The sequence below is a fragment of the Emys orbicularis genome, chromosome 2 (genome assembly GCF_028017835.1).
Source record: "Emys orbicularis isolate rEmyOrb1 chromosome 2, rEmyOrb1.hap1, whole genome shotgun sequence".
Classification (NCBI taxonomy): Eukaryota; Metazoa; Chordata; order Testudines; family Emydidae; genus Emys; species Emys orbicularis.
In genome coordinates this window covers 89,831,685-89,856,781 of record NC_088684.1, presented here as the reverse complement: position 1 = coordinate 89,856,781, position 25,097 = coordinate 89,831,685, and the positions used below count along the sequence as shown (strand labels likewise).

Here is a 25,097-nt window from a genome sequence, read left to right as displayed (position 1 = left end):
TTGTATGGTAAGAAGTGCTATTTTTGTGACTTAGGTTATTTTTTAAACTTGCTTTGTAAAACTTATAAACAATTGAAAATTTTAAATTATTTGTGCTTTGGACTTGCTTAGTTTGACTCAAATCTCTATACGGTGGTACTCTGGCTTCATTGTTAGAATTACACCAGAACCAAGCCCAAGTATCAAGAAAAGCCCATTAGCACGTGAACTGCTGCGAGATCAGACTAAACTAATGTAGACACCTTCTCATTTTTTGACAGCTGATTTCCATCACTGTCACACTTGAACCATGATGATTGGTTTTCTTCTGATTTTCAACATCTCTCAGCTGGCTCAAATGAGAAACTGAGGCAGTTCTTTTTATTGTGGGCATATTGTATAATTAAGTTTGAAGGCAGAAACAGGGACTTGCATTGAATGTTGCATAGTTGAATGAGAGTCCCCCTCCAGTGCTATTCGTAAGGCTTCGTGTCCATCACGGAGGATTTCCGTGACTTTTGGTGACCCCTGTGACTTCTGTAGCGGCCAGTGTGGCTAGCCTCAGGGCTCAGCAGCAGTTTGGGTGGGGGACTCAGGGCTGGGGGTTGGAGTGTGGGGCAGCGCTTACCTTGGGGGGGGCGGGGAGGGCTCCCCGGAAGTGGCTGGCATGTCTCTGTAGCTCCTAGGGGGAGGCGCCACCAGGGCCGCCCCCTGAGCTCCCATTGGCTGTGGTTCCCGGCCAATGGAAGCTGCGAAGCCGGAGCTCGTGGCGGAGGCAGTGCACGGAGCCCTCTGGCCTTCACTCCTCCTAGGAGCTGCAGGGACATGCCGTCCGCTTCCGAGGAGCTGCGCGGAGCCAGGTAGGGAGCCTGCCAGCCCCGCCAACCCTCCCACTCAGGACCAGTGGGGGTCCCGTGTCACGTGTTGCCGCCTGTTCTCTCCCCTCTTACTCTCCCTCCCCCCGCACCAGCAGGGGTCCTGGGCCATGCGCTGTGGCCCACCTACCCCCCCCCCCCCCCCAGCACCAGCGGGGGTCCTGGGCCAACCCACCCATCCCCCTCCGCGGCACCCCCGGACCGCCCTCCCCAGACCACCCCCGGCCCAAGCTTTAGTTAGGGGTATATAGTACAAATCATGGACAAGTCACGGGCCGTGAATTTTTGTTTACTGCCCGTGACCTGTCCATGACTTTTATTAAAAATACCTGTGACTAAAACGTAGCCTTAGCTATTGGTAATCAAAATATAGGTATTACAGCTGGAGTGCTAGAAACACCTATACTAAGGTTGTCTAATAACTTCCATTACAAACCCATATCTTCAGACACTCCTAATGTTAAGTCCATTATTGGGCTGAAATTTTCCAGTCATGGTCTCTAGCTTTTTTTTAAGTTTGAACCAAAATGGTTCAGTTGTGTGTCTGCATTTGAGTACAAGAATAATGAGTAAAAATATGATTTTTATTATAAAAATTCTTATTCTAAGAACACAGAAATTACCATAGAGGATCAGACCAGTGATCTGTCTTGTCCAATATCCTGTCTCCAACGGTGGCTAGTAACATCTGCTTTAGAGGAGGAAACCCAGAAGTAGTAGGCAGTTGTGGATTAATCTGCCTAAGGTTTCCTCCTAACCCCCAGTAGTTTAGAGGTTAGTGTCTGTCCCAAAGTTTGAGGGTTTCTGTTCCTTCCAAAGTTCTTGTTTGTTTGTTTGTTTGTTTGTTTATTTTTTTAATATTTACTACCATAATTGGGGTAGGGTATGTGTGCATGGCAGAAGGTATTGTTGCACACACAAACATTTAGTTCATTTTTTGTATCCTGCTAAGCTCTTGATCTCCCTGACAACTTGTGGTAAAGAGTTCCACAGACTAATTATACTTTGTGTGGTAAAAATATTTATTCTTCCGAATTCGCTACTTTTCAGTTTCATTGTCCCCTTAGTTCTTACAAAAAAAAGAGCGAATAGCGGTTAATGTGCAAACACAAATCTGCCTTGTGTATATATATGTACTTGTGTGAAGCCCATCACCATAGCATCTGAATGCCTTACAACCATTAATTGATTTATCCTCCCAACACTCTTGTCAAGTGTAATGTATTCACCCTTGTGAAAGTTAGTCTTGCAGTGAAGACACTGGACTGGGATTCAGGGGTAATGTCCCAGCTTTGCCACAGTCTCCTTTGTGGGCGTGGACAAGTCACTTGTGCCTCCTTTTGCCATATGTAAAACGGGGATAATTGTACTTCTCTACCTCATCAGTAATCATGATACCCTCCCTACCTCATTGTTTTTGTAGCATCTTGTGTTTTGTTTAGCAAACATGGAGCCTGATGCTGCAGGTTCTGTGTGCATGGAGTGCCATTAACTCCCTTTTGAAGTTAACGTTTCAATTCCCATTGAAGTTGTTGTGAATTTTGCAGAGTGCCTGTAGCACTGGGTCCCCTTCATTTGTAACATCTATAAGACAGGGACTGTATGTCCATCTATTTTTGGAAAATACCATGTGTATTTAGGGTACTATAAAAACTACTAATGTAATAAAACTTTCTAAAGGGCTATTGGGGAAAATGGCAGGGTTGGAGAAGAAAGTCTCCTGCTGGAAAAATATATATTTCACCAAACATAGAGATTGTTAGAACCAGGGCCGGCTCCAGGCACCAGCCTGGCAAGCAGGTGCTTGGGGCGGCCGCTCCGGAGAGGGGCGGCACGTCCAGCTATTCGGCGGCAATTCGGCAGACGGTCCCTCACTCCCGCTCGGAGCGAAGGACCTCCCGCCGAATTGCCGCCGCAGATCGCTATTGCGGCTTTTTTTTTTTTTTTTGCTGCTTGGGGCTCCCAAAACCCTGGAGCTGGCCTGGTTAGAACACAGTCACCAGAATGACAGACTAGTTAGTTTTCTACATACATCTGTCTCAAATACAGCTTACTTGATAAGTTTTTTGGAAAATGTTAAGTTTATCATGAGACTAATTATGAGGCTGTAATCAAGCCTAGAATGAAAAATATCTTTTAACCATAATTAATCAAGTAACGTATGGCAAGCCAAATATAAATAACTTGTTTGCCATGATTCCAGGATACGTGAACACTGTGCATATTATTGCTATACTCAGAAATGACTACCAGAGTTTTTTCTTCAGCAGATTTATGGGATGACAGTAAATAGTTCTGAAAACATGTATGGATGTCAAAAGTAATGTTGAAAAGCCCACTTTAAGTAACATTTGAGATACTGGCTCATAGCCTGCTGACAGCTTAGTAATGTTTCTTTTAGTCTGCAGCTCACATTGTCCCTAAGATTTTGGAATAACTGAAGTGCTTATGTGTCCCCATCCCAGCTGCCAGCAGTTCCACACCCTTCCACTCCATCTTCAACTTGTCAGAAGGTCCTCTTCATCCCCTAATTGCTTCAACATCTCCTCTCCCTTCCAAAAGTCCCTCTCACTTGGCAGTTACTAGCAAAAATTCTCTCCTTGAATTGCTAATCCCTAGTTTGGTCTACTCCTGGCTGGTTAGCAAGGCATATGGAAAGAGCAAAGCATCACAGCTGGCAGCCTGAAGGAGCTTGTCTGAGTCGATGGCACTCCTGAAAAGAGAGGAGCAAGCTCTGTCTTCAGGCTGTGATAGACTTTCACCTAGTCCAGTTTTTTTTGTTGAACACAGCCCTAGCAAAGTCTGTGTGGGATAGAAGGACAGATGAAAGGGAGGGGGAAGTGAGTGAGGGTGGGGATTAAGAGAGAGAATTGGAAGGATGAGGAGAGAGAGTAACAGAAAGAAAGAGGAGGAAAATGGTATATGAAAGAGAGTGTATACTAGATTAAAGGAGAGAAGGGAATAAAGCTTTAAGATTTGGTTAAATTTATTACTGTTTAAATTATTCTAACTGTATCCTGAGACCATACAAACTGACACAGTTCATGTAAATTATATAAATATATATGCAAATTAGATTCTGCCCTCAGGCTCTTGACAAGTCACCATTGTGATTCTCAGTGCTGGAAATTTTATGCATCTTAATGTGAAGCTCAATACACAGGTGGCGGTTGTGCAGGGAAAGGTACTTTCAAGAGGTGTCGTCTTTCTCCCCACACTGTGTAGCCAGCCTTCTAATACATAACACATATAAACCAGTATTGTTTGATGTGTGTTTCGTCAGAAGATGGTATCTAATTAAGAACAGAAGCTTTCATGCAAAGCAATAAATATATCCTGTGCAAAAAACTTAATTACATAGAGTTAAGGGTTTTCAAATGAGTTTCTTCAACACATTCGCCAGAGATAAAGAAAATCACCAGTTGTGGCAACATTAACACCTACAAGAACTTCAGTTCTCAGACATTATTACCACCCAAACCTCATGATAACCAAATACACTCAGGCTTCATCTACCTACATGGGAGAAATTGACCAGTATAGTTATTGTGGAATAAGCTATTGTGAAAAAGCTCTTCATGTGGACACTATTCCAGAATAAAGTTACTGTTTTTTTCGCAGTAACATCCACATGGGGAGTTATTCTAGAATAGCTATGCCAGTCAGTTTCCCCTTGTAGACAAACCCTAAGACTCCTCAGCTCCACAACTCCCTTTCAGTGCAACATATCAACAACCACAGTGCACACATCCAGTGCCTCATAACCACAATGCAATCGGAATCTAAACCTTAGCTAGGTTAAGATATGTTTCCTGTTGGTATATGTGTAATGTTAAAGTCTGTGTGAACAAGTATCAGGTCACTGGGCATGTGCATTGATTTACACGTTGATACCCAACTCCATTGTAAAAGTTGTCAGGGAACACTGGTGCTTTTTGGCTGCTCAGTAGGGGGGGGGGGGAGATCAGTTGAGGCTTTTGGCACATGAGATGTGAAAGTCACTTCTGGATTTTGAGATAAGCACTTTAGATTAATGTTTATGTTTAAAATGATCAATGGCGAAATAGTTAATTCAGATTTAAAAATGAGAATTACACTGTTCTATGCAGTGTAGTGTGGTTCCCAGGATATTGCAGTGTCAACATTCCCAACTCATTGAGATGACTGGGGCAATTCACACTTTGCAGAGTACAGTAGAACCTCAGAGTTACGAACACCTCTGGAATTGAGGTTGTTCATAACTCTGAAATGTTTGTATCTCTGAACAAAACGTTATGGCTGTTCTTTCAAAAGTTTACAGTTGAACATTGACTTAATACAATTTTGAAACTTTAGTATGCAGAAGAAAAATGCTGCTTTCCCTTTATTTTTTTAGTATTTACATTTAACTCAGTATTGTACTGTATTTGCTTTTTTTTTGGTCTCTGCTATCTGATTGCATACTTGCAGTTCCAAATGAGGTGGTTGACTGGTCTGTTCATAACTCTGAGGTTCTACTGTAATTGTAGCAGGCAGTTACTAGGGCGGACAAAACTGTATCAGTTTACACTTGAATCATCTTTTCAAGTTCACATCCAGGAGAATTAGAAACCACTTAAAAACAAAAAAACTTAAATTCTGGAGTACAGTTCCATGACTAAACAGCTGCAGAACACATGAGAGCTTGGTGGAGCTAAATTGAATTTTGATAAATGAGAAAAATAAATACAAAAGACTTAAGTGTAAAGCTTGAAAAGTACCCAGTCTATGAGATATTAGGAGAAAGTATATGTTTGAGAAGTTACAAACTGGTCTGTGGTAATTTGCTATAAGAGGACATAAAGATATACTTTCAGGTGACAAAATTAAAAAAGGGAGCATTTTAAAATGTTTCCCCTGACAAAGGTAGAAAATTATTTTTCCAAACAAATGTTATGAAAAATGTAATCATCTTCTGAAGATGTATTGTGTTATTTGGAGTCTAAATGCAATCATTAAAGTTTGAAGTAGACATTTTAAATCCTGATTTGAAGTAAAAATCTCAACCCAACTTTATTATTTATTTGTATTTAGAGGCCTGGGCCCGTTGAACTAAGCCCTGTGCAAACATAAAACACAGATATGGTTCTTGTCCTGAATACTTTACAGTCTAATTGAGTAATAACCTTAACCAGTGCCTCTGTAATTTGTGATGACTAAACCATTTGTTTCTGTTTGGTTACAGTTTGTATTTTATAGAATTAATAATAGCAATTGCAGTTTACTCTGATATAAAGAAATCTAGCTTTAGGCTGCCATAGGACAAAGTTAAGTAGGAGGAAGAGGTGGAGAAGTGAAAGTGGAGAGAATGAGGTAGGGTTGGATATTTTTCTCTTTTCATCTTTGGCATTATTTTTGTTAGTACATTTTTAGGAAATATAATGCAAAACGCTGTACTAATGTAAGATTGAGATTGTGGATCTAGGTCCCTTTTCAACAAGGCACTTAAACATGTGCCTAAGTGCTTTGCAGAATTGAGACCTTAAACACAAGCGTCCGGGAACTTAGAAGTTTAAGGTTCTCGCACAGCAATAGTATTGCATATATGATGTATATTGAATTATTAACTATGCTGTTAAATGTATACACTTAATTACATTAAAAGAGCATTATTAAGGTTGTAAAGTCAAGCTCTCTGAAATTAGGAAATGCCAGAATTAAGGCTGCCCGAGCAACCTTATTTTGTCCCCCTTGTGCATGGACATCTTGATACAGTGTTTAATTACATGATCACATACTATAGTTTCTACAGAATCCTTGTCTCATTCAGAGCACGGAATAAAGTGGTGCTAACTTAATTAGAAGATTTTCAATATTTTGCTTTATCAGTGTGTGGCTATTAAAACCGTGCTCTGAATACAGAATTTTTAGTTTCATCATGTGTTTATCTATGGCTCTTATAGCTATAATCTCCGAGTGCTTCACAGATATTAATGAACTTATTTTCACAATACCCTGGTGAGGTTAGGGCATGGTATCCAGTCCCGTTTTAGAATCGTAGAATCATAGAATATCAGGGTTGGAAGGGACCTCAGGAGGTCATCTAGTCCAACCCCCTGCTCAAAGCAGGACCAATTCCCAACTAAATCATCCCAGCCAGGGCTTTGTCAAGCCGGGCCTTAAAAACCTCCAAGGAAGGAGACTCCACCACCTCCCTAGGTAACGCATTCCAGTGCTTCACCACCCTCCTATTGAAATAGTGTTTCCTAATATCCAACCTAGACCTCCCCCCACTGCAACTTGAGACCATTGCTCCTTGTTCTGTCATCTGCCACCATTGAGAACAGCCGAGTTCCATCCTCTTTGGAACCCCCCTTCAGGTAGTTGAAGGTTGCTATCAAATCCCCCCTCATTCTTCTCTTCTGGAGACTAAACAATCCCAGTTCCCTCAGCCTCTCCTCATAAGTCATGCGCTCCAGACCCCTAATCATTTTTGTTGCCCTCCGCTGGACTCTTTCCAATTTTTCCACATCCTTCTTGTAGTGTGGGGCCCAAAACTGGACACAGTACTCAAGATGAGGCCTCACCAATGTCAAATAAAGGGGAACGATCACGTCCCTCGATCTGCTGGCAATGCCCCTACTTATACAGCCCAAAATGCCGTTAGCCTTCTTGGCAACAAGAGCACACTGTTGACTCATATCCAGCTTCTCGTCCACTGTGACCCCTAGGTCCTTTTCTGCAGAACTGCTACCTAGCCATTCGGTCCCTAGTCTGTAGCTGTGCATGGGATTCTTCCGTCCTAAGTGCAGGACTCTGCACTTGTCCTTGTTGAACCTCATCAGGTTTCTTTTGGCCCAGTCCTCTAATTTGTCTAGGTCCCTCTGTATCCGATCCCTACCCTCTAGTGTATCTACCACGCCTCCTAGTTTAGTGTCATCGGCAAACTTGCTGAGAGTGCAGTCCACACCATCCTCCAGATCATTAATAAAGATATTAAACAAAACCGGCCCCAGGACCGACCCTTGGGGCACTCCGCTTGAAACCGGCTGCCAACTAGACATGAAGCCATTGATCACTACCCGTTGAGCCCGACGATCTAGCCAGCTTTCTATCCACCTTACAGTCCATTCATCCAGCCCATACTTCTTTAACTTGCCGGCAAGAATACTGTGGGAGACCGTATCAAAAGCTTTGCTAAAGTCAAGGAATAACACATCCACTGCTTTCCCCTCATCCACAGAGCCAGTTATCTCATCATAGAAGGCAATTAGGTTAGTCAGGCACGACTTCCCCTTGGTGAATCCATGCTGACTGTTCCTGATCACTTTCCTCTCCTCTAAGTGTTTCATAATTGATTCCTTGAGGACCTGCTCCATGATTTTTCCAGGGACTGAGGTGAGGCTGACTGGCCTGTAGTTCCCCGGATCCTCCTTCTTCCCTTTTTTAAATTGGGCACTACATTAGCCTTTTTCCAGTCATCTGGGACCTCCCCCGATCGCCATGAGTTTTCAAAAATAATGGCTAATGGCTCTGCAATCTCATCCGCCAACTCCTTTAGCACCCTCGGATGCAGCGCATCCGGCCCCATGGACTTGTGCACGTCCAGTTTTTCTAAATAGTCCCGAACCACTTCTTTCTCCACAGAGGGCTGGTCACCGTCTCCCCATATTGTGCTGCCCAGTGCAGCAGTCTGGGAGCTGACCTTGTTTGTGAAGACAGAGGCAAAAAAATCATTGAGTACATTAGCTTTTTCCACATCCTCGGTCACTAGGTTGCCTCCCTCATTCAGTAAGGGACCCACACTTTGCTTGACTTTCTTCTTGTTGCTAACATACCTGAAGAAACCCTTCTTGTTACTCTTAACATCTCTTGCTAGCTGCAACTCCAAGTGTGATTTGGCCTTCCTGATTTCACTCCTGCATGCCTAAGCAATATTTTTATACTCCTCCCTGGTCATTTGTCCAATCTTCCACTTCTTGTAAGCTTCTTTTTTGCGTTTAAGATCAGCAAGGATTTCACTGTTTAGCCAAGCTGGTCGCCTGCCATATTTACTATTCTTTCTACACATTGGGATGGTTTGTTCCTGCAACCGCAATAAGGATTCTTTAAAATACAGCCAGCTCTCCTGGACCCCTTTGCCCTTCATGTTATTCTCCCAGGGGATCCTGCCCATCTGTTCCCTGAGGGAGTCAAAGTCTGCTTTTCTGAAGTCCAGGGTCCGTATTCTGCTGCTCTCCTTTCTTCCTTGTGTCAGGATCCTGAACTCGACCATCTCATGGTCACTGCCTCCCAGGTTCCCATCCACTTTTGCTTCCCCTACTAATTCTTCCCTGTTTGTGAGCAGCAGGTCAAGAAAAGCTCTGCCCCTAGTTGGTTCCTCCAGCACTTGCACCAGGAAATTGTCCCCTACACTTTCCAAAAACTTCCTGGATTGTCTGTGCACCGCTGTATTGCTCTCCCAGCAGATATCAGGGTGATTAAAGTCTCCCATGAGAACCAGGGCCTGCGATCTAGCAACTTCTGCTAGTTGCCAGAAGAAAGCCTCGTCCACCTCCTCCCCCTGGTCTGGTGGTCTATAGCAGACTCCGACCACGACATCACCCTTGTTGCTCACACTTCTCAACTTTATCCAGAGACACTCAGGTTTTTCTGCAGTTTCATACCGGAGCTCTGAGCAGTCATACTCCTCTCTTACATACAACGCAACTCCCCCCACCTTTTCTGCCCTGCCTGTCCTTCCTGAACAGTTTATATCCATCCATGATAGTACTCCAGTCATGTGAGTTATCCCACCAAGTCTCTGTTATTCCAATCGCATCATAGTTCCCTGACTGTGCCAGGACTTCCAGTTCTCCCTGCTTGTTTCCCAGGCTTCTTGCATTTGTGTATAGGCACTTAAGATAACTCATCGATCGTCCCTCTTTCTCAGTATGAGACAGGAGTCCTCCCCTCTTGCGCTCTCCTGCTTGTGCTTCCTCCCAGGATCCCATTTCCCCACTTACCTCAGGGCTTTGGTCTCCTTCCCCCGGTGAACCTAGTTTAAAGCCCTCCTCACTAGGTTAGCCAGCCTGCTGGCGAAGATGCTCTTCCCTCTCTTCGTTAGGTGGAGCCCGTCCCTGCCCAGCACTCCTCCTTCTTGGAACACCATCCTATGGTCGAAGAATCCAAAGCCTTCTCTCCGACACCACCTGCGTAGCCATTCGTTGACTTCCACGATTCGACGGTCTGTACCCAGGCCTTTTCCTTGCAGAGGGAGGATGGACGAGAACACCACTTGCGCCCCAAACTCCTTTATCCTTCTTCCCAGAGCCACGTAGTCTGCAGTGATCCGCTCAAGGTCATTCTTGGCAGTATCATTGGTGCCCACGTGGAGAAGCAGGAAGGGGTAGCGATCTGAGGGCTTGATGAGTCTCGGCAGTCTCTCCGTCACATCGTGTATCCTAGCTCCTGGCAAGCAGCAGACCTCTCGGTTTTTCCCAGATGGGGTGCTGAGGCATGAAGAGATTAAGTATCCAAACATTTTTGGTGACCAATAGGACCATATTTTTCAGAATAATTAGCATTATTTAGCACTTTATATATTGAAAATGTAGTTCCCATTGACTTCAGTTGCAGCGGTGAGTGCTTAGCAATTCTGCAGATCTTGTGCTGGGCACCCACAAAATGAAGAACACTCAGTTAGTGGCAAGCTGTGAATATTTTTGGTTTAAGTGACTTGCATAACATCACATAGAAATTCTGTAGCAGAGGCAGGATAGAATCCAGTTTCCCAAGATGTCATTCAACTGTCTTAACCATGAGATCATACTTTCTCTGCCTGCAATCTGCTGTATTCACTACACACTTTCCATCTTCTGCAACAAACGAGGCATGGATCCAACAGACAAGTCTTCTATACTAGACAACTCTGATTCTTCTCCAGAGCAGAATCTTCCTGTGCACTGAATGAGGCTGTGGTCCTATGAGGAAAAAAAAATTCCACCTCCACCTCCACCCCCCCGAACTGGTTCCTGTTCCAATTCTCTTTGTCCAGCCAGTCCCAATCCTCCCTCCTTATCCCCACGCAAGCTTTTCATCCAAATCTCAGTGTCCATCTCCCACTCCCAATCGTCATCTCTCATTTCCATCACCAGCTTCCAGTCCTCGCCTCCCCTCCTCCACCCAGCTCCCAGTCTCCTTGACCAGCCAGTCCCACCCTTCCAACTCCTAGTCAGTTTTTCCTCCCCACCTCCTGAGTCCCAGTTTCAGCAAACTCCTTGTCCCAATTTAGCCTTTTCCCTTCCTACTATTCTGGCTTTTGTCCTGCATTTGAATCAGCGTCTTCCATGCTGCATGGGTGCCAGTAGGGTAGCCGTTGAGAGCACAGGAAGGACAGGCTCCCTGCTCTCAGTTCCAGTGGCTGGCTCCATTCTGACTCAGAGTAGCTATTATAGGGAAAGTGTGACGACTCCACCGTAGTCCTGGGCAGGAGCATGGTCAATTGCTCTGTGGGGATTGTGCAAGCACGGTCTGATCAGCAGTAGGCTGGAACATGTTCAGTCACAGTCTGGTCAGTGCTAGGAGCTATGAGAGGCACTGAGCATGCTTGGTGAACGTGTAATCTTTCGTTTTTAGCAGCTAAAAATCTCATGTCTGTACTGAGCATGTGCAAACTGAGATTTCTCAAAGGCTCATAATTTAGCATGGATTTTCACAGGGATGTCAAAAGGCACACCACTGATACAAAGGCCCCTCCCCTGCCAAATGTGTAGTCCCTGCCCCAAAGCATGGGGAAGCAAGAACTTTTCAAAGAAGAGGGGCCAGAATTTTTAACATGGGTACTAACAATGTATTTTCCCCAAACTTGGAAACTGTTGAACAGTTTTGGCTAAAATTTTCCAAAAATATTCACCCTGAGGCAGACACCCGAAGTGTATAATTTCATCTCAAAGAGTTTGGCAAAGTTTTATAAGCAACTGAAAAACAGGGTTGTCTTATTGAGAAGTATCAGGCAACATCAATAGTAGCTGGTGCTATCAGCTGTGACTATAATGCTACTCTATAAACTTTACAATTTACATATACGGAATTTTTTAATTATAAATTTTAAGTTATTTAAACATTTTTGTTGTGTTTAATATAATGTGTTGAAATGGATAGTCTCTTTGGCTGCTCAGTTTCTCTTCCTCCTTCTTAATGGCTGCTTGGCTCACTGACATTGTTTGTACTGCCAAAAATGTGCACTCAATCAGTAAACTGGAGTCTAAGCTTTTTTTTTAAATCTGGTAATGTTCACTAAGTCAGTTCTGATGAAAGTTCAGATTTAATACATTGAAAGGATTTTTAGGGTCTTATTTTTAGACATTTGTTTGATTGTATAGTTTTTCGGTTTGTACTTGTATATCTTGTACGTGTGTCCAGAGAATCTTCTTTTTAAAGACATTTTATGTTTCTCTTATACAAGTGCTTAGTAATGTCTTTTGAAGAGAAACAGCCCAAAACTGTTCATTTGCACTTGTCTGTCTTCACTGTAAATAGTCAGAACGGCCACTAACTTGATTATTTTGGGACTTTCTTAGTGGCTTACAAAAAACGAACTCTTAGAAAATACTTTTGTGCATTCTTCCTAGCTTCTAAATAAATTTAAAATGTGTAGTATGAAGAAATGGAACTGCTAGGCAGAAATTTTATTATTTTACCACTCAGAACCATTGCTTCTAATCTAGAAACTATGCAGCATTAACAACAAGGAGTCTGGTGGCACCTTAAAGACTAACAGATTTATTTGGGCATAAGCTTTCGTGGGTAAAAACCTTTACCCACGAAATCTTTCAGATGCTGAAGAAGTGAGGTTTTTACCCACGAAAGCTTATGCCCAAATAAATCTGTTAGTCTTTAAGGTGCCACCAGACTCCTTGTTGTTTTTGTAGATACAGACTAACACGGCTACCCCCTGATACTATGCAGCATTAGATTTGCTCTATCTACCACTGGATATAGTAGTGCAAATAGCAAAATTTGTCTTGCTCACTCAGGTTTAATTGCAGCATGCAGTTAGTCAGTACTAAATATAAATAATATTCTCCCTCTTAGAATAAGGACTTCTTTTTACAACCACTCTGTTTTGATGATTGCTATATGTTCTGTAATAAGATTTACAGTGAATGTGTTCAACAAAATGAGGAAAGTTAGTGCCATATGGACTTTACCTGAAAAGTTCATGTGTGAATTTCCAATAAGGAACAAATGGTAGAATATACGCCTATGAAAGAATATTACACAAAGACTTTTAATCCTCAAAATTACTGTAATTTGAAGGTATTGTCTTTTCATTATGTATGGTTGTAACAAATCTATTCTCTAACAGCAGCTACAGGTGTTGAAAAATTCTGGAGAGGCAGATTTATCCAGTGGTTAGGTCTGAAATAGGTTGTTTTCTGGGCAAATGGCGTATTGGGATTCAGTAATGTCCCACTGTCTATTAAAATTGAGGATGTACAAAATACCCAATTTGAATTTGATCCATATATCTTCAGAGATATGTGAATCCAGTATATGAAGATATTCAGATTAACTCAAGTAGTGTCCCACTTCCTCCACAAAAAATGAATTAATATTCATGAAATTATTAAATATTATGAAAATATACAATAAATGAAAAATAGAATGAATAACTATTAAATACGAACAGAATTTTAGAAAAAATGTTAGTAATTGTTGCCAAAATTAAAATTCCAAAAGGAGCTGCTGTGATCGTGTGATCACTACTAGATGCTCTGTTGAGTAGGGTCTCATCTGAGATATGTTCAATTCACAGCCAATCAGGTTTTCCTTTCTCTCCCAAATAACTTGAGTGAGTCATCTTGGTGGCAAGTGTGTCGCCGTATGAGTTTTGTCCACTTCCCCCAAAACAATTCCTCCCTATCCACCCAATATTATGGAATTGCAGGGGTTCATGCACTGATATTTTGATATTACTAATCAAATGAATGTGTGAAGCAAGAGTGACAGTGTAAATGTGAAGCTTTTACAGTGCTCTGGTTTTTGGCCTGGTGTGGAGAGGAGTCACCTTTGCATAAGATCTGTTCTGTCACTTGCTTTGAGGAGGTAAAATATCTCTTTCCCATTCTAGCTCACACACTATACAGTAACTCCTCACTTAAAGTCCGGTTAACGTTGTTTCGTTGTTACGTTGCTGATCAATTAGGGAACATGCTTGTTTAAAGTTGTGCAATGCTCCCTTCTAACATCATTTGGCAGCCTCCTGCTTTGTCCGCTGCTTGCTATCAATTGCCGGAAGTTCAGCTGTCCCTCCCCCCCCACTGCCATATGCTGCTCCTGCCCTCTGCCTTGGAGCTGCTCCCCGAGCCTCCTACTTGCTGTGCGGGGGCGGGAAAAAGGGGGTCTAATGTCAGGGTGTCCCCATCCTCCCTGCTCCTACACCCTGCTTACCCCTTCTCCATATAGAGCAGGGTGGGGACACGGATGAGAGAGCTTGGGGCAGCAGCTGCTGTCTCAACTTCCTGATCCACTTAAAAAGACAATGCACTTAAGGGTGGATCAGCTTACTTAAAGAGGCAGTGTGCATTTCTCTCTCTCCCTCCCCCCCCCCCCCCCACACAAGGTGTGTCTGTCTCTGTCTGCTATGCTGTCTCCCCTCCCCTCCATTCGTGCTTCCTTGTAGAGGGCAGGAGCAGCACACAGCAGTCGGGGGAGGGACAGCTCCAGCCAGGTCAGAGACATCCTCCCCTGGCCCTCCCCAGATAAGGTGGGAAGGGGATGGGATGGGGAGAGTGTGGGTGTCCCGGGCTATGGGTGGGGTCATGTAGGGGGTGGTCACAGGGGTTACTCCTCTGACTCCCAGCTTCTCCCCCCCCGAAAAATTTCCCCGACGGTTGCTGTCCCGGCCTGTCAGGGTAAGCAGCTGGCGCGCCGGGACACTTTGTTTACTTTGGTTTACCTCCGTGCCTGCGGATGCTTGAGGTAAACAACCCATCTCGGCCCGCCAGTGGCTTATCCTGATGGCCCGGGAGCCAAAGTTTGCTGACCCCTGAATTATAGGGTCGGCTTATGAACGGGTTATAAAAAATTTCCATTTTTACTTATCCATCTTGGGGGGGGGGGTCGGCTTATAAATGAACCGGCTTATGATTGAGTATATATGGTAGGTATTTGCCCCAGTTATATTGTATCTTGTCACTCTTTCCCCACTCATCAACAGTATGTTCCCTTCGGATCCTGTCAATTGGCTTCTCTCACTCAGATATGGAATCCTCTGGTCTGGATTTTATTGTTTGGTTAACTGCACGCACAAAGGCTGTAGAAGCTGCTGAAATTTTGTTTGGTGCCCAAACTGTTCTCCCTATTTTGAGTCCTGAAACTGCGTCATGGCCTGATCTGTCTGTTTCTATGCCATAGCAAACAGCTTCTTCTGCACTTAGTGGGTTGCCTTGGGGGCTTCCTTCTTCTCTTTCTCTTGCCACCTTGCAGTAAAAAAACTGGGCCCAGATTGTCAGCAGGTTCAGTGATGCAACCAAAATCTGCACCCTGGGTTGTAAAAGGGTGGTGGTTACCTTATCAAACTGTTTTTAGCATAAATACATTAGGATGTGATTCACCTGGACAGCATTGTAAAAAGAGTTTAATATTATTGCAGATACAATGCCTTTTTTATTTTATTTTATATTATTTTGACATTCTTACAGAGCCAACTGTGCGAGCAGAACTGATGGAACAGGTGCCTCATATCGCTGTATTTTGTCAAGAAAACAGGCCTTCAATACCATATGCTTTTTCCAAATACTTATTGCCTATTGTGGTGAGATACCTCGCAGACCAGAATAACCAGGTAAGAGTCATTTATAAACACAGTGTTATGTTCTAAAATTGAATGGATAATACACTTTCTCAAATAGGATAATGCAAACATTTTACACCAAGCAAATAAGGTTTAGAGCAACAAGAAATAAATCGAAGTCTGAACTTCTGTGAAAAATTAGTTTGATATTTTTTATAATAGGATCTGAGCTGGTCTTAGGCATCCGTGGTTTCCCTTATGTAATGCTAATGCACCACTACCAAAACAACACTATCCTTTTATAGGCTTACATATTATACATTCCTTGTAAGGAAGAAAGAAATAAAACAAATTTTTAATTTTAATTCATAGAATTTAAGGCCAGAAGGGATCATAATGATCATCTTTAATTTCCCATATAACAGGCTGTAGAACCTCACCCAGTTATTTGTGTCTTATGCCCATAGCTTTTGTTTGAGTTTTAGCATAAGTTTTGGAAAGGTATCTAGTCTAGATGTAAAGACTTCAAAGGATGAAGCATCCCCCATGTTTGTAAGTAAGTTCTTCCAGTTGTTAATTACCCTCACTGTTAAAAATTTGGGCCTTTTTTCTAGTCTGAATTTGTCCAGCTTCATCTTCCCATCATTGAACTTCATTATGCCCCTTTCTGTTAGATTAAAGAGCTGAATCTCTTCTCTAGGTAGGCACTTGCACACTGTGATCAAACCAGCTCTTCACCTTCTTTCAAGAAACTCAGTCTAGTTTCTTATAGTCTGTCACTGTAAGGCATGTTATCCAGACCTCAAATCATTCTTGTAGAGCTTTTTTGAACCCTTTCCAATTTTTCAACATAATTTTTGATGTGTAAATACTAGAACTAGACACAGTATTCTGGTTATAGTCTCACTAATGCCATATACAGAGGTAATATCACATCCCTATTACTTGATATTCATCTTCGAGTGCTTTCTCATGTCCATTCCAATAGGTGTGTGCGCATGCGGCGTGCACAACCGTCTGAAGGTTTTTCCCCTAGCAGTACCCGTTGGGTCGTCTGTGGAGCCCCCTGGATTGGCCCCCTCATGGCGGTGTATATAGGACACTGCCTACCCGCCACCTCAGTTCCTTCTTACCGCCAGTGATAGTCGTTGGAGCTTCCTTCAGTCTCTTGGTTACCGTCTAGTTAGTTGTAAATAGTTCTTGAAAGTTGTAGTTAGCCTCTTGCGGGAGGTTTTCCCCCACCTCCCTAGCTCCCCTGACCGGTGTATGCCTCCATCTGAGGGATTTAAGTCCTGCGAACGCTGTGGGAAGCCTGTGCCCAAGGGCAATCCGCATGCGTCGTTCCTTAAATGCCGGGGTGAGAGCCATCAAACAGATAAGTGCTCCATTTGCAGGAGCTTTAGACCTAGGACAAAGAGGGAGCAGGACTATCGCCTCAAGCTCCTTTTAATGGAGGTGGCTCTTCGCCCTCAGCTGGCACCAGAAGCGGCACTGGCAACATCGGTGCGGGATTCCTCGGCATCGAAAAAAGACTACTCCAGGGAGCATAGACACTGCTTCCCGGCTCACAAAGCGGGTTTGAGCACGCGGCACCGCTCTCAGTACCTGGTGCCGCATAAGAAGAAAAAGGCAGACAGGGTTTGGTCCCCTGTCAGGAAACAGCACAGGGATCCCAGCGGGGTGTGTCCTTTGTAACAGCCTGGCCCTCAGACCATCGACTCTAGCCCTGACAGGGGCTCCATCAAATCAGGTGCTTGTGGACTCCTCCAACTTGGGAGGAATTGGAGGATGAGATTGATCTCCTGTCCACGCCAGATACTTTTGAGGCCATGTGGGACCTTATTGCCATGACGCCCTGCAGGCGCGAGCACCGGCACCGGTCCAGGCGGTGGAGCAAGGCCCGGCACGAGCGATGGCGCAGTTTGCAGCACTGACGAGGCAAGCCAAAGATGCTACGGCGCTGCTCCCCGGCACCGTGGTACCGTTCCCCGCACCGTCGGGCTCTGCCTCTCCATCGTCTGGCACAGGCTATTTGTCGGACTCCGATAATGAGTCATAGATCTCCCGACATGGTCAGTACAGGTCTCGGTCCCGGCACCGTAGATCACGGGATGTGCCGGCGCCCGTGGTATCCTGGCCCCCACAGTAGCAGGGGCTGGTACAGTGGCCCTTTTGGACTCCTTGGGCCTACCATCAGGCTCATGACAGGGCTCCAGGGCCGCGTCCGTGGTGTCTGTGCCCCATACTCCTCCTTCATCCACATCGGTGCCGCGCCATACTCCCACAGCACCTGAAGACCCCCCATGTGACAAGGACCCTGAGTCTTCACAAGTGGGTGCAACTCTCAGGCCAGCACCCCATGTGGTACCAGCACCACAGTCCACCCCAAATAGGACATACGTATCCAAGCCAGCCTCCAGCCTTCTTTTGCCCCTTATAAAGACCATACAAAACACCACAAAGGTGCTATGGCAGACCCCGGCCTCCATACCTCCCATGGCCAAAGGGGTGGAAAGGAGGTATTTTATGCCGCAGAAGGGGTACGAAAACCTTTTTACCCACCCTCAGTCTGGAACATTAGTGGTGGATGCAGCGAACCACAAAGAGCAGCAAGGTCATCCGGTTCCTGCGCCAAAGTCATGGGACGCTAAGAAGCTGGACCTTTTCGGCCGTAAAGTCGACTTGACCGGGGTGCTCCAGCTTCGTGTTGCTAATCAGCAAGCAGTGCTCAGCCACTACGCCTTCAATTCCTGGAGAGCGTTAGCTAAGTTCCAGCAATTGCTCCTGTCAGACTCACGCATGGAGTTCATGGCGCTTCTTGCCGAGGGCAAGGTGGTGTCAAGGACCTCCTTCCAGGCCGCCCTAGATTCAGATGACTCTGTGGCTTGGACCATGGCCACAGCAATCACCATGAGACAGAGCTCCTGGTTACAGATTTCGGGCATACCCCCGGAGATCCAGAATACCATTCAGGACCTGCCCTTTGACCGTGCGGGCTTGTTTGCCGAGAACACGGACTCCCACTTGCACAGTCTGAAAGACTCGAGGACAACATTGAAGTCGCTGGGGATCCACACCCCAGAGGAAGCCCTTCACACCCCAGCCCCCCCTCTCGCTTCTACTCCAGACCCCCGAGGTAGGACTCAGTCAGGAGAAGAGGCAGGAATAATAGGAGGCGCCAGTCGCAGGCACCAAGGCCAGGGCTTGTCCAAACAGCCCTCGGGGCCAAAACCTAACTTTTGAAGTTGTGCCCGAGGATGGAGCACCAGGATTCAATCCAGATCCTTACCCTCCCTTTGTGAACCAGCTAGCCCTCTTCTACCGTGCTTGGTCCCAGATCACAACAGATCCCTGGGTTCTGAACATGGTAGGGGTGGGATATTCTATCCAGTTCTTTTCCCTCCCGCCTTTCCACCCACCTTCCCCGTCCCTCGTCAGGGACCCATCTCATGAACAACTCCTTCTCCAGGAGGTGCAATCGCTCCTCGCTCTGGGGGCGATAGAGGAAGTTCCTCAGGAGTTCAGGGGCAAGGGATTTTACTCCCGATATTTCGTTATCCCCAAGGCGAAAGGTGGACTGCGACTTATTCTGGATCTGCGAGACCTCAATGCATTCATCAAGAAACCCAGGTTTCGCATGGTCTCCCTAGCCTTTATCATTCCTTCCCTGGATCCGGGGGACTGGTACGCCACCCTCGACATGCAAGATGCTTACTTCCATATTTCCGTTATCCCGGCCCACAGACAGTTTCTTCGCTTTGTGGCCAGCAGCCAGCACTACCAGTTCATGGTGCTCACGTTTGGGCTCTCAACGGCCCCAGGGTGTTCATGAAGTGCATGGCAGTCGTGGCAGCCTTCCTCTGCAAACATCAGGTACAAGTATTCCCGTACCTGGACGACTGGCTCATCAAGGCCAAGTTGCAAGCACAAGTGGAGGTGCATGTGGCCCTGGCCTGCACCACGTTCCTCAGGCTGGGCCTCATACTAAACGTGCCCAAATCCACGCTGGTCCCTACACAGAGAATAGAGTTCATAGGGGTTCTCTTGGACTCTGCGCAAGCCAGGGCATACCTGCCCGAGCCGCACTTCTAAGCTCTCAAGGACATCATCGAGAACCTCCGCCAGTTCCACACAACAATGGCCAGAAACTGTATGAAGCTGCTGGGGCATATGGCGATGTGCACATGCGTGATCCAGCACACCAGACTACGTCTCAGATCCCTCCAGGTGTGGTTGACCCGAGTGTACAGACCCAGGCGAGACCCACCGGACAGGATCGTTACCCTTCCCCCTCCCATTCTCGAATCTCTATGTTGGTGGTTACGGCCGCAAGTGGTCTGTGCGGGAGTTCCCTTTGCCAAACCGCAACCCACCATGTTGCTTGTCACTGACTCCTCGGCGCTGGGGTGGGGAGCGCATGTAGGCAGTATCAGAACTCAAGGCCTATGGTCGCAGGCAGAACTATCACTGCACATCAACGTGCGGGAGTTGAGGGTGGTCCCTCTGGCATGCCAAGCATTCCAGAACCACCTTCGAGGCAGATGTGTGGCAGTGCTTACCGACAACACCACGGCGATGTTTTATATAAACAAACTGGGTGGTGTTCGCTCCTCTCCCCTCTGCCAGGAAACCCGAGTGTCCTGGGAATTTTGCATCGCCAACTTGATACATATACAAGCATCTTACCTCCCGGGGGCGCAGAACAAGCTAGCTGACTGGCTCAGCCGCTCATTCCTCAGTCATGAATGGTCCCTCAGGCCAGACATTGCCCTTTAAATTTTTCAGAAGTGGGGCTTTTTCCACATAGACCTGTTCGCGACACGGAGCAACAGGAAATGCCAGCAGTTCTGCTCCTTTCTGAACCACAGCCCAGGCTCCACCGGGGACGCTTTTCACTTCACATGGACGAGTCACATGCTCTATGTGTTCCCGCCCTCCCCTCTCATACACAGAGTCCTCCTCAAGGTCTGCCAGGACAGGGCTTCGTTGATCCTCATAGCGCCGGCGTGGCCCCACCAACACTGGTTCACCATACTGTTAAGCCTATTGGTCGACAGACCAGTAACCCTTCCCTTATGCTGGGACCTCGTCACTCAGGACCACGGTAAGCTCCAGCACCCCAACCTGGAGTCCCTCCACCTCACGGCATGGAAACTCCATGGTTGAACCCGTTGCATCTCCAGTGTTCGGACTCAGTGAGACAAGTTCTCCTGGGATGTAGGAAACGTTCCACCCGAGCCACATATCTGGCAAAGTGGAAGCAGTTTTCTATTTGGTCCCTGCAGAAGGGTATCCCACTGCAGCAAGTGCCAATTCCCCTCGTTTTGGACTACTTATTGGACCTGAAGCAACAAGGGCTGGCAATATCATCTATAAAAGTGCACCTGGCCACCATCTCGGCCTTCCACCCAGGGGCAGCGGGTAGATCAGTCTTCGGAAACCCCATGGTGGGCCGATTCCTCAAGGGCTTCGACAGGCTTTACCCCCACGTGCGGCAGCCCATTCACCAGTGGGATCTCAGCCTAGTCTTGTCCAGGCTCATGGGCCCTCCATTTGAGCCCATGGCCACCTGCCCTCTCTCCTGCCTCTCTTGGGAGGTTGCCTTTCTGGTGACTATAGTATTGGACAGAAGGGTTTCTGAGCTCAAAGCGCTTACCTCCGAGCACCCCTAAAGACAAAGACAAGGTTCTGCTGCGTCCTGTGTTTCTACCCAAGGTGGTCTTCTGGTTTCATGTGAATCAGGACATATTTTTACTGGTCTTCTTCCCTAAGCCTAATGCCACTGGCAGAGAGCAGATACTCCATTCCCTGGACGTCAGGCGTGCCCTAGCCTTCTACATTGAATGCACAAAGCCATTTAGTAAGTCACCACAGCTCTTCATTGCAATCAGCGAAAGGATGAGAGGGCTTCCCATCTCATCCTAGCACATTTCATCGTGGATCACGTCCTGCATTAGAATGTGCTACGACCTGGCCAAAGTTCCGCCCCCACCGTTGATGGCGCACTCCACAAGAGCTCAGGCTTCAGCCGCAGCTTTCCTCGCACACGTCCCTGTTCAAGACATATGCAATGTGGTCTTCCATCTACACCTTCATGTCGCATTACGCCATCACCAAACAAGCGAGGGATGACGTAGCATTGGGCAGGGCAGTCCTACAATCAGCAACCAGGTGAACTCCACCCCCTCCTCCAGAGAACTGCTTGAGAGTCACCTATTGGAATGGACATGAGCAAGCACTCGAAGAAAAAAACATTTCCTACCTCTCGTAACTGTTCTTCAGGATGTGTTGCTCATGTCCATTCCAAATTCCACCTGCCTCCCCTCTATTGGAGTCTTCTGGCAAGAAGGAACTGAGTAGGCAGCAGGTTGGCAGTGTTCTATATACACCGCCGCTCCAGGGGGCTCCACAGCCAACCCAACGGGTACCGCTAGGGAAAAAACCTTCTGATGACCGTGCATGCAGCGCACACGCACATCTACTGGAATGGCATGAGCAACACATCTCAAGAACAAGTTACGGGAGGTAGGTAACCATTTTTTCTTCTGCTTATACATCCAAGGACTTTTTTACCCCTTTTACCTACAGTGTGCACTGGGAGCTCATGATCAATTGATGATCTACCTTAACTCCAAGTTCCTTCCAATGTCACTACAATCCATGGTACAGTCCCCAATCTTTTGTTGCCTATATTCTTTGTTCCTAGCTATATAATCCTTGAATTTGCTTGCATTAAAGTGTGTTGTCAAGGTTCCTTCCCCACTCTGAACTCTGGGGTACAGATGTGGGGACCCGCATGAAAGACCCCCTACGCTTATTTTTACCAGCTTAGGTTAAAAAATTTCCCAAGGCACAAATTTTACCTTGCCTTGAACAGTATGCTGCCACAACCAAGTGATTTAGACAAAGAATCAGGGAAAGGACCACTTGGAGTCCTATTCCCCAAAATATTCCCCCAAGCCCTACACCCCCTTTCCTGGGGAAGGCTTGAGAATAATATCCTCATCAGTTGGTACAGGTGAACACAGACCCAAACCCGTGGATCTTAAGAACAATGAAAAATCAATCGGGTTCTTAAAAGAAGAATTTTAATTAAAGAAAAGGTAAAAGAATCACCTCTGTAAAATCAGGATGGTAAGTACTTTACAGAATAACAAAAATTCAAAAACACAGAAGATTTCCCCTCTAGGCAAAACTTTAAAGTTACAAAAACAGGGATAAACCTCCCTCTTAGCACAGGGAAAATTCACAAGCTAAAACAAAAGATAACCTAACGCATTTCTTTGCTATTACTTACTATTTCTGCAATATTACATGCTTAGCTTAGATATGGCTTAGGGAGATGTATTTTCCCTGCCCTGGTTTCTTGTTGACTCTGGGAGACACAGACAAAAAACTTTCCCCCACAGATTTGAAAGTAACTTCTCCCCTTATTGTTCCTTTTGGTCAGGTGCCACCCAGGTTATCTGAGCTTCTTAACCCTTTACAGGTAAAAGAGGAATTAACCCTTTACAGGGTAAAGAGGGATTTTATGCTACCCTTATCTGTATGTTTATGACTGTGTTGTTCAATAAGTCCAATTTACCAAGCAATCCAGATCAATCTGCATAGCCAACCTTCCCCATGATTTATCATTCCACCAATTTTTGTCATCTGCAGATTCTATCAGCAGTGATTTTCTTCCAGATCATTAATAAAGATATTGAATAACACTCGACCAAAAACAGATCCCTGTGGGAGCCCACTAGAAACGAGTCCATTGGATGATGATTCCCTGTTTACGTTTATTTTTTAAAATCTGTCAGTTAACCATTTTACACTATTAATATGTACTTCTTGATTTTGAATAATGCTACATTTTTCTTATCAGAAGACCATAATAATAATAATTAATAATGGAGATATCCCATCTCCTAGAACTGGAAGGGACCTTGAAAGGTCATCAAGTCCAGCCCCCTGCCTTCACTAGCAGGACCAAGTACTGATTTTGCCCCAGATCCCCAAGTGGCCCCCTCAAGGATTGAACTCACAACCCTGGGTTTAGGAGGCTAATGCTCAAACCACTGAACTATCCCTCCCCCCTTACGGATGTCTAAATACATTGGTTGATAAAAGTAACTATATTGACAATCGTGTAATCCTTTCAAAAAATGGAATTTGTTTGACAAATACTTTCCATAAAACTATTTTGGATTGGCATTAATTATGCTCTCCTTCTTTAATTATTTACTGATAATGTCCCATACCAGTCTTTGATTGTGCCTATTTTGCATCGCCATTTTGACTTTCGGGAAACATGAGGGAACACTCTTGCAGTATTTGTAGTATTACAATAATTTACAGTATATAAGTGTTCCTGGACATGACTCTTTATTTTTTAATGTTATAGTTTGCAGAAGGATTTAAGAACACGTGCCCTCAACCTTGACAGGGGCTATGAGGGCGTGTTGGTGTATCTTCCAGTGTATATCTAAAAACTATCTCATGTAAACTTATTTCCACTTTGTTTTTCCTACGATAGGTGAGAAAAACAAGTCAGGCAGCATTGCTAGTTCTGTTGGAGCAAGAACTTATTGAGAGATATGATGTAGAGACCAAAGTATGCCCTGTTCTTATAGAACTGACTGCGCCAGACAGCAATGATGATGTGAAGACAGAGGCTGTGGCTGTGAGTAAATCAGTGAAACTGAGCTTTAAGGTCTAAGATTTGAGTGAACATTTGGTGTTGTAACATACACTCATTCCTATATATTTGCTTTATACAGCTAACTTTCTGTATAACTTTTCATGAGTGATGTACTTGAGTATTTAGATTCTAATATCTAAACTGTATTGTTAACCCAAATTTAGGTGAATAAATTTATTTCAGATTATGTGCTATATGTATTATATGACTTTCAAACCAGATTTTGTACTTTTGGGTAATCTAAGCACTATACCCAGATGTACAGACACTTTCCTTAACCTGTGTATTAAAGCTAATGTTAAAAATTATATAATAAAAGTACTCCAGTATTTCTAAGGCACTTACAATTGTGGTGCCTCAGAGAGAAATGGCTGTCAGTAAATTAATCCTTAGCATTCTTTGCACTGTATTGGTCATGTTTGAAATAAATTACTTGTACATTCCCTAAAAGAAGAGAGACCCAACTGGACAAGAAACTCAGATTAATTGTATTATCTGATAAAGTGTGTTCTATTTTGGGAGCCTCCTTTTATGGCCATTGGCACTTGATTGTTTTTGTACTGTGTTCCTTTCTTTAGTAGAGAATTCTTGGTACATGAATTGTGTTGACATTTAATTTGTGGGCTTGTTTTCCCTTTTATCACCACCATCATCTCTGAATATAATGCTAATTCAGATAAACTTGAATGAATTTTTTCAGATGGAATTTAGAGTAATGAATGGACTAAGTTGAGCAACTCAGTGGTTTAAACTGGTACAGATTTAATAAACAGTCCTCATAGATTAATTTTTATTCTTCAAAAACATGTATAATCATTTA

The 25,097-nt window shown here is 44.9% G+C and overlaps 1 protein-coding gene across 1 annotated transcript in view; it reads left to right on the top strand.

The window, feature by feature from the left end:
* Nucleotides 1–25,097, top strand: part of PPP4R1 (protein phosphatase 4 regulatory subunit 1) — an 89,290-nt gene that overhangs the window by 34,117 nt on the left and 30,076 nt on the right. The window contains exons 5-6 of the mRNA XM_065398799.1: nt 15,500–15,642; nt 24,113–24,259. Of these exons, the coding sequence (XP_065254871.1) occupies nt 15,500–15,642; nt 24,113–24,259 (290 nt within the window). The remainder of the gene's footprint in view (nt 1–15,499; nt 15,643–24,112; nt 24,260–25,097) is intronic.